This window comes from Hipposideros armiger, unplaced genomic scaffold, assembly GCF_001890085.2.
Source record: "Hipposideros armiger isolate ML-2016 unplaced genomic scaffold, ASM189008v1 scaffold_197, whole genome shotgun sequence".
In the NCBI taxonomy this organism is placed as follows: domain Eukaryota; kingdom Metazoa; phylum Chordata; class Mammalia; order Chiroptera; family Hipposideridae; genus Hipposideros; species Hipposideros armiger.
The window spans coordinates 83,137-93,758 of record NW_017731547.1 but is presented as its reverse complement, the minus strand read 5'-3'; the positions used below and the strand labels follow the sequence as shown (position 1 = coordinate 93,758).

Below are 10,622 nucleotides of genomic sequence, written 5' to 3'. Positions count from 1 at the left end.
TCACTGATTGCATTCCTTGGACCATCCTCCTCCATCCCCGAGGCCATATTACAATTACCAATTTGTATTGTCTCATCCCTTCCCCTCTCCTTCATCCCCACCCCCTCCCAACTAATTATGAGAGTTTGCGGAATATACACTTCTGAGCTTACGTTTTTGACACTGCAGTATCCTCAGATGTTTATGGAACATTCAAGGCACTACTTAATTTTTCAAATCTCCACATTTGAAATTATAGTAACACTTCTTTTGCCCACCTAGAAATAACAGTGGACAAGATAACATTTGAATAAATGAATAGAATGTTCAGAATTTAGGCATTAATACAAGGAAATTAAGTATATAAACATTATTTTCAGGGTAACCAAAACCCAGTCCTTTAAGCATTGAAATATTTTCATTTTAACTATTTTAGTGAAAATTCTTATTGACTATCTCCTGTTTTGCTTCATTAAACAGGCATAATAACTAGCCAACCATTTTATAGTACTTTACAGTTCGCAGAGTTCTTTTTACATAAAATATCTCTTTTAGTTTTACATAAAATATCTCTTTTAGTTTCTCCAACAAAGCTATGGGTTAGATGGTAGTGTCATTTCCACGTTTCAAGGATGATAGATCTGAGTGATCTATCTGATTTGCCAACAATCACACAACCAGTAGTAATGAGTTAGGACTGAAATCCAGGACTTCTGATTTGAAAACACAATGTAATTTAAACTTGCCCTAATTTTCAGGGGGTCATTATCAGCATCAATTATTGGTTTCTCTGATTATACAATGATGCTCATGAAATATGAAGTTCAGTACAGATCACTCTTTCTTCAGTTGAGACCCAGATGACGTAGTTAATTTGCTTTTAGAAGCTAGGTTGTAAGATAAATGCATACCTTTAAATATTTGACTCAAACTCAAGGCAGTGAGATGCTTGCACTATGAGAAGAAAGTAGAACCTAAGCCAATTCTAAGGAACAGCAAACTCCACCTCTCCTCGCCCATTCACTTTGTGGCCATATGCTTATTTAGTAGAAGAGTCAGCTGATTTAACTCCAGCAGGAGTTAAATCAATCTCTAATCAGTGTCTGTCTTTCTCTGTCTCTGTCTCTCAGCACATATACATATAGGTGACTTCCTGTAAGTTAAATGATGTATGATGAGACTTCATTATATCTTATACTGTTATCCCTTCAATAAATGACAAAGATCCCTACATTTTCTGGTGTATCTGCTTTTGTGTTTATTATCTTCTCCCTATTATCTATCCTTTTGTTGTCAGCATGGTTACTGCGACTTCCTCTTAATATTCTGTTCTTGAGAACTGACTGCAACTGGAGAATCAAGAGACAAAATATACGGTTCGAGTCCAGCCCAAGCTGAGCAGCCGCTGAGCTGCCAATAGGTAGCAGGATGGCTCAGCTAAAAAAAAAAAAAAGAGACAAAATATACATTAATTCACTAGTCTTTTATAATATTTAATTTTCAGTGTTTAGCTCTCATGTCAGAATGGAAGAGTATCTTTTATATGGCATGACTTTCAATGGTAGTTTTCCTCACTTATCAGAGGTGTATTTTGTTGGCTTTTGGATTCAAGGCTTATGTTTAAATAAATAAAAAGAGTTCCATTCATTGATATGATAGTAAATGTTTAACAACATGCACCCTGGGGAAAAAAATTAAAAGCCCGGATTTGACATAACATTAAGCACAATAGACATAAATAACTTCAAGAGCATAATGATAGTTATATTAGGAACTCATAAATTTTTAGTCTTTATGCCTTTGACAACTTTTCTAGAGAAATCACACCTGTGGAAAATGATTGAAGGGTCTATCTTGTTATTTTTGTCAGGGATGGCACATAGCTAGTCCTTTGTAGATGCTTAGGTAACTCATTAGATATAACAGATGCCTTAGGCTTTGCTCTTGGACCCTCAGCATCAGCATCAACTGGAAAATTGTTAGAAATGCCAGTTCCTGGGCCTCACCCAAGACCTGCAGACTCTAGAAGCCTGGAGCCAGGACCCAGCCTGCAGTGGTTTAACCAGGCTTCTAGATAATTCTGATGATCCCTAAGCATGAGAGCCACTGTTCCAGGGTATTAGGATTAATCCTCCCCCACCCCCAATCCCTTGAGAGGGTTTGCCCGAGGACCTTAAGGCCTCTGCTTTCAGCCAGTGGGAAAAGAAAGGGCAGAGAAACCTCACTCCTTTTGTAAAAGCCTCAGCCCAGATCTGACAGATATTACTTCTGCTCACATTATATTGGCAATAAGTTATAGTCATACCCCCTTATCCAGTTTATCGTTTCACAGCTTCAGTTACCCGTGGCCAATTGTGATCCAAAAATATGAAATGGAAAATTCCAGAAGTAAACAATTCATAAATTTTAAATTCCGCACTACTCTGAGTCATTTGATGAAATCTCACGCCATCCTACTCTGTCCTGCGCCCAGGATGTGAACCATCCCTTTATCCAGTGTACTTACGCTGTGTATGCTCCCCACCCATTAGTCGCTTAGTAGTCATCTTGGTTATCGGATTGACTGTCCCAGTATCACAGTGCTTGTGTTCAAGTCACCCTTATTTTACTTCGTAATGTCCCAAAGCCACTCACGTCTTTTTCATTACAGCATATGGTTATAATTGTTCTATTATTATTTAGTCATTGTTGTTAATCTCTTACTGCAACTAGTTTATAAATTAAACTATATCATAGGTATGTACATATAGGAAAAACCATAGTATGTATAGAATTTGGTACTCTCCATGGTTTTAGACATCCACTGGGGGTCTTGGAACATATCTCCCGAGGATAAGGGGGGATTGCTGTAATCATATGGCTACCCAGTGGAGTACTGCAGCCATCTTGTATCTGCTCGTGAGGACCTCTGTCAAATTTTCAGGCATTTTGTGAGCTACTTGACATTATCTTGGTAGCTTGAAAGTAGCTATGGTGAGAGTATTTACACCACAGAAATGGGCAAATATTAAAATCAGGGTGTCTCCCCACCACCACCCCGCCCCAGAAAGCCAGTTGTTAAACGTATGCCAGCATGATGCCACTGACCTATACAGACTTGGGTGACTCCACCGGGAGTTCTGCAGCTTAAATGGCCCTTCAAAATTGTCCTGCTTTGAGCCACATTGAGCCTTTATACTCTCACCTTGAATGAAGGCTGCCCTGGGAAGGGCATGACCTTGGGCAAGGCAGATCTCTGCAGCTGGGACAGTCCCTGAAGAGACTGACCACTGAAGGAGGTCTCTGACATCTTTTCCACCACTTCAGATAAGAATCTGTCCTTGATGTGGACACTGAGTGCCATATCCCCACGTGTACCACAGCCCCTCCTTCCAGGAGATGCTAAGATAATTTATCTGAGGTGAACCAGGACATCAAGATATATTTAAGGTTCTCTGGATAATCCGCATATGAAGTCATGCTTGGTACTGTTTAAGAGTCAAGCCACTTGCTGAGATGACACTGTTTTTTGTTTGTTTATTTGTTTTGCTTTTATTAATGTCTGTACCCTACTTCCTCTAAATGAAATTGTGCCTGGAGCAAGAGCCTGTGTGCAGCAAACAATCGATGACTATTTCTAGGCTGGTTGGCTAAAATAATTATGATACCTTTAAAAGGAATTCTACCCAGAAAAATTAATTTAGAAGTGAAATGCAATTGAAATACAATAATGTATTCACAAAATGAATTCATAACTTCATGAATTAAGTTATCTTCAAGATGTTAATCAAATAAATAACGTGTGTGCTTTTTTTTTCCATTAAAGAGGAAATTAGAAGATCTGAGCTCTGAGTGGAAGGTGGTAACCCATTTACTTCAAGAGCTGAGGGCAAAGCAGCCCGGCCCAGCTCCTGGACTGACCACTGTTGGAGCCTGTAAGTATTCTGAATCCCATTGTCTTTGTCTGTAGCCATTTGCTCAAAAGCACAAGAGTGAGATGATCTCTGGGTGAGGGGGGAAATGTGTTGCAGTTCTGAAAATAGGAATAAATCTTTGTGCTAAAATGTCTTAGAGGAGGTTCCTTGGAAATGGACTCTGATTCAGAGTGTTGGGTGACAAAGGTATATTGGAGTGTGTTCTCTGGAGATACACCTATGATGAAGAAAGGCACACGGGGGTAGGCAGCGGAAGAGGCTGAAGGGTGATTTGACTGCCACAGAGGCCTCAGCCCATTCCATGGGCGCCTTAGAGCCGGATGCTCTGCAGAGCTGTCCTGAATTGCAGGGAGAGGGCCTGGACTATGTATTCCTGAACCAGCTAGTCATCGATCATGGCTGCCCACTGGGAGAAAATGGAGATGTTTGAAGTGTTTTCTGAGCAACAAATGAACAAGACAAACAAACAAGCAAAAACTCATAGGCACAGACAATAGTTCAGTGATCACCAGAGGGTAAAGGGGAAGGGGGAAGGTAGATGAGGGTAAAAGGGGGTCAAATGTGATGGAAGGAGAACTGATTCTGGGTGGTGAGCACGCAATGTGATATATAGATGATGGATTATAGAATTGTACACTTGAAACCTATGTAGTTTTACTAACCAATGTCACCCCAAAGCATTTAATAAAAAAGAAGTGTTTTCAGGGGACAAAGGCAGTTGTTGGTAGGGAACACCAGTAACACCCAATACTCCCAGTAGCAGGGATGGCTTGTCCCTTAAGGAGGGTATCAGGGCAGAGCACCAGAGTCCGCATTGGCACTCAATACATGAGGGGTTGATCTCAATGAATCCTACACCAGTTAGACACCATACTTCAAATGTGCCTGTACGAATCCCTGAAACCACAGAAACACAGTCCTCCTAGCACCTCCCCCTGTCTCATTTGAAAACAGTTTTGAAAGCTCTTTCATTTTGAGTTCAAGAAAAAGAAAAATGGACCTTGACTACCACAGACTTGGGGGGGAGGAATGTTTCTTCATTTAACTGTAGTTTCCATTTTTATTTTTACTGCATGTTGTCAGTCTATTGTATTTCTATTCATGTGTTAGTAAAAGATATGCATAAAATCTCATGGCTCAGGTGGAAGGAGCCCGAAAATGTCTTTGCTGTACCAATTCCATAATTAGGCAGAACTAAAAACATCTTTGTTTTGTTGCTGTTGTTGTTTTGCCTTGTCTACTTTTCAGAGATCAAAGAATTGGAGTATTAAAGCATGAAGACTGGCTCATCAAGTAAAGCTGATTTTTGTTGTATATCAAGTAGAAATATACCACGGTGGAAAGGCAGGGTAGCACAATGATAATTCAGTAGAAGGCACAAATAATTCTTGGGTTAAAAGAGGGCATATTGATGGGCCGGCCGAGTGGCTCAGTTGGTTAAGAGCTCGCTCAAGAGTGTGAGCTCTGAGCAACAGCAGTTCGATTCCTGGTCCGAACTGAGCAGCCGCTGAGCTGCCAACAGGTGGCAGGATGGCTCAGCTTAAAAAAAAAAAAGAGGGCATATTGCAAAAAAAAAGGCATATGATCAGGGGATACTGTCTCATGCCCCCTGGGGTTTCTGATTAGTCATCAGAGTTAGATTTAATGGCAGCTGGAGGCTTGAAAAGGATGTGCAAGCATTCTTTCTTTTATTTTTTATGTCAATCTGGGACAGTAAAATTGCTGGATTAGGGTATGTAGTCAACTAATTACACCAGGTTTATTTCTTTTTATGACCTGTTCTTTTCAGATTCCTCAGCACATATGTATAGTTTGACCTGATGTATGTATTTATTGGTGTTTGCTCTCTAGCTTCCTCTCATTTGTTCAGCCTCAGACTCTCTAACTTTATAAAGAGATTGGGTTCCAATGATTTGTTTATAAGTTTGTGGGATGCTGAACATAATTATGGGTTTATGCCCTTATTTAAGCCAGAGCACAGAAATCTATTTCACCTGTTGAGTCCCTAAATGTAATAATATTTCTAATGGTAAATACATTCAAAAGTCCAGTTTTGATTTTCAGCAACATATATAATTCATCCACTAATAAATATTTATTGAGTAACTTCTATGTACAGAGGGTGCCAAAAAATGTATACATATTTTAAGAAAGGAAAAAACTGTATTAAAATTGTAGTAACATATACCGATAACAAAAGATGAATACAAGTCACGTTTGACTTCTGCAATTACAAGAGGTGCTCAGAGTGGTTACCATCAGCATCCAGACACTTCTGATGATGGTGAACTACTGCTTGAGCAACGCTGACCAAAGTGTCCACTTGTATGCATTTTTTGGGGGCACCTCTGGTATTGGGTATAACACTAGGTGCTCAGGATGCAGCATAGAATAAGATAAAGCCCCTCCTTCCATGAAACATATACTCTGATTGGAAGAAAACGATGATGAGCTAATGAAGAAGAAAATAGGTACTATCTTGATATTAAGTGTTACAGAATGCAGTTCACAGATTGATGGCAGATGGGCACTTAGAAATGCAGAGTCTCAGGCCCCATCCCAGACCCAGTGAATCCGAATCTGCATTTGAGTAAGATCCCCACGTGACCTGTGTGCACACTGAAGTTTGAGAAACAGTTATGAAGAACAGGAAGACGGGCGGAGAAGCAAAGGGGAGTGGGATCCAGGATATACCTGTCTGTAGCTTGGTCAGGTGAGCTTTTCTATTAAGAGAATGTCTGAGAACATCAGAAAGCTGATGGGAGTGAGGAAAGAAGCCATGTGTATACTTGGGGGAGTGCATTCCGGGAGGAGTGGGAAGAACCACAGTGAAGGCCTTGAAGTGAAGCGAGGTGGAGGAGCATCAAGGAAACCAGGGAGCTAAGAGCAAAGGACAAGGGGATGTGTGGCCAGAATGATGGAGGTCATCTTTCATAGCTCCTGCCCCACTTTTTTCTCCCTCACTTAAGAGCCTCATGTTCCCCTTTCCCCCTTTACCTTCCTCCTGCTCCCTCCACATTGCTGCCAGTGTGGAGAGTCTGGGAATGGCCTCAGCTTTCAGACCCTGGCGATACCTGGTAGAGTTTAGGCCAGAGCTGGAGAAGAAGTGAGGGGGAGAGGGATTTTTTTCAAAACGGGCTTTTCATCCCATATAGCAAACTGACACAGAGCTGAGCATAAAGTGAAAACTGTTCAACGCACAAATGTTGAATGAAAAGAATCAATAGGGATTCAAGTAAATCCAGAGCTACTTTTAATAAAAAAAAATTCTTTTTTCTGTAACATGGTGGTTGAAATGTCAGAATTAAGAATTGCTTGTATCCCTGACTTCCAGAAAGTTAATATGAAATAAATGTGGTATAAAAAGGAAAATCTAATTTGTAATATGGTTCTGATATGATTATTTCATGCACTATATTGTAATACAATATAAGTCATCATAGCAAGTGTTTTTTTTTTCCGTTGTACTCCTACTACTGTGCTAGCTGCTTCTACATATATGTCTTTAACATCAAAATAATTGCAAACTGCACATGGTTATAAGCAATTTTTTAAAGGTAAGGACCCCAAGACTTGGAGGGGAAATAGCTAGATTATGGCCACACAGCTGGGAAGAAACAGAGCCAGGATTCCAATCCAAGCGTGTCAGGCTCCAAAGCCTGTGTTTTGTTTTGTTATGTTTTGTTTTTGCTGTGCCTTGCACTATCTCTCTGTCCAAGAACCTAATGGAAATTGTAGATATAGACGCAGCTAGCCAGTAGTTAATGTTATTTAACTCAATCTTGGGTGTACGTGCAATAAAAGTGAGATATGTGTCTGTGTCTTTTCTACTTACGGAGTGGAAGAAACCAGTTTACTCTGTTTGAATTTCTTAGAATTATAGACCTCTGAATCTCTTAGAATTATAGAACTCTGAACCTAGAATAATCATTGAAATTGTCTTCTGGTTGAATATTCTTGTTTTGTTTGTGTGGAAACTGAGGCCCACAGGTCTTTTTAAAAAATCCTGAACCAAGCTCCCTTGTGGCTGCTTACTTATATAATATGATGAGGATGAGATGGTCCTGTCTGAGCTGTGTAAACTGTTTCAATTTACAGGACAAATAGGCATGCTGGAAAAAAAAAAGCAAAAACAGTTTTGCAATTGTTGTTGCTTGGATACCTGAGTGTATCAGTTTTCTATCTCTGCATAAAATCACCCCAAATGTAATGGCTTAAAACAAGAGTTATTTAATTGCTTATGATTCTGTGGGTCTGCATTTGGGGCTGGGATTAGCTGGGTAATTATTCTGAAAGCCTTGCTAGGTGTCATTCATATGCATGCAGTTATCTGGCAACTCAACAGAAGCTAGGATGGTCTAAAATGGACTGGCTCAGATATGTGACAGATGACTGTTGGCTTGAGAATCATGGTTCCTCACAAGACCTCTCATCCTCCAGGAGACTGGACTGGGCTTCATGGGATGGCTTTCTCAGGACAGTGTTTCAAGAGCATAAGAGTGCAAACTACAGGTCCTCTTGATGCCTAGACCCTAGAATTCATACAGCATCCCTTCTGCTGTATTCTTAGTCAAAGCAATTTGTAAGGCCAGCCCAGATTCAAGGGGTGGAGAGACAGATTTCACCTCTTAAAGGGAGAAGCTGCAGTGTCATTGCACAGGGGCCTACATAGAAAGGGATGGGAGGCTTTATTGTATCCAGTGTCCTATGTCAGTGGTTCTCCAACTTTACCATACTTTAAAATCAGCCATTTCTTATTAAAGCACAGATTGTAGGACTTCAACCCAGAGTTACTGATTCAGTAGATCTGGGGTGGGGCCTGAGAATTTGCATCTCTAAAAGGTCCCCAAGCGATGCTGATGCCACTGGCCCTGGGACGGCACTTTTAGAGCTACTGCCATAGGCCTATGGTGAGTGGAGAAGTTCATCCCTATTCCTGCATGAATGACATCCAGTGCTGTGGATGCCAAAGGGAAGTCCGTGGTATTTCAACACCACCACCATTCCTCTCCCCTCCTCCACCAGGACTTAGAAGCTTGGAAGTTCAAGTCGATGGACAGCACGCCAAGCCCGGGCAGTATCTGCCTAGCAAAGCAGCTCAAAGACCTGTAGGGAGAATAGCCATGCTTCCATGAAGCTCCCCCTAGAGCCTCTCAGAAACATTTAGGTAGGTAGGACTTTGCATGGGACTGAAGGCCTGCATGGCAGATGGAGGCAAGAGCCAGCGAATCTGGTTGTAAATGTCAGTGTGAATCCTTTCTTAACCACAAGCTGCTCGGCCTGGGAACATTCACATTCCACAATACCCAATTTAGCGTTTTCAAAAGAAATTGCATAGAGAACATAATGTGAAGACTCCAAATCAAGATATTGGAGTTCTTCAAATGTCCCAGAGTAATAACTCTGAAACGAATGAACATTGTGTGTGTGTGTGTGTATAGTGTGTATATATATATATATATATATATATATATATATATATATATACACACACACACACACACACACATAAAGGTGCCAGTTAATAGAGGTTTCTAGTTGATTACACACTGATAAAACCACCTCTTTCTGTAATTAATTTTAGGGAGAGCAAGTCTCAAGTGTAATTAGGAAAGTGCTGCATTGGATGTCAAGAAGCCGAAATTCTAATCTCCGTTGTACTACCAACTAGATAAGGAATCAACACACTCTTTTCGTACAGAGCCAGATCGTAAATATTTTCAGCTTTGTGGGTCATGCAGTTTCTTTTGGCATTGTATTCTGAAAGCGGCCATACTGTACACAAAGTGTAAATAAACAGGCATGATTGTGTTCCAGTAATGCTTTGCTTACAAAAACCAGAAGTACCTTTTGAATGAGTTGTGTTATGATTTCCATTTCGCAGATGAGAAAACTAAGGGTCAGAAAGATTAAATAACGTTTCAAGGTGGACTCTGTGATTCCAAAGCTTACACTGTTAGTCTGAACACCACGTCTCAAGCAGTGATTTATTTATCTTCATTTGAATTTTCGAAGGCTATACTTAAATATCAAATACACAGAGATTATTTATACATTTATTATTTGAACTTCACTTGCCTCTCTAGAGTGGAATAAAGAATTCTAAGTCTATTTCAATAATACTTTAACTGTCTAGGCAGTTTGATAAAAGCATGAGGTTAATTGGAGTTTAAATATCTTGGCGCTACTATTTATTTGTTTAATTTAAATTGTGAGAAAACAATTAATTTGTTGTGCAAATGGCCTTCATTTATCTGCGGTGATCATGAGAGAAAGAGGGAAGGAAGCTATCAATTAGTTCTTACATTCTTACTCCCCTTTTGGGTCCCCATCTTTCTCAGAAACACAAGGAGAGGTGCCACTGTTGGTGGGTGGGGGTGAGGGTTCCCCCTCCTAGCCCTCTTGAGTTCTTATGGGTTGAGTTATTAGTCAAGACTAATAATAAAATTGACACAAGGACAGGAGAAAAAGACTGATTTCATACATACACAAGGAGATCATAAATTATACTCAGAGCAATGAGCTAGCCCAGCTTTTTATATTTTTTTCGACAAAAAAACAATACATTTATGAAGAATTGACAGGATGAAGAAACTTAGGTTTGGGTGCTCATTAGTAAAGAATTCAAGCAGAAAGAGAACTTGGGTAGTAAATTAGTAAAAATAAAATAAAATATAATAAGGTTTCTGTATACAGGATTCTCAGGTCTAGATTCCTTCACTAGAGCAA

The 10,622-nt window shown here is 40.0% G+C and overlaps 1 protein-coding gene across 1 annotated transcript in view; it reads left to right on the top strand.

Annotated features, from left to right (window-relative positions):
* Nucleotides 1-10,622, top strand: part of LOC109388440 (dystrophin) — a 1,592,311-nt gene that overhangs the window by 1,499,277 nt on the left and 82,412 nt on the right. The window contains exon 50 of the mRNA XM_019653146.1: nt 3,785-3,893. Within this exon, the coding sequence (XP_019508691.1) occupies nt 3,785-3,893 (109 nt within the window). The remainder of the gene's footprint in view (nt 1-3,784; nt 3,894-10,622) is intronic.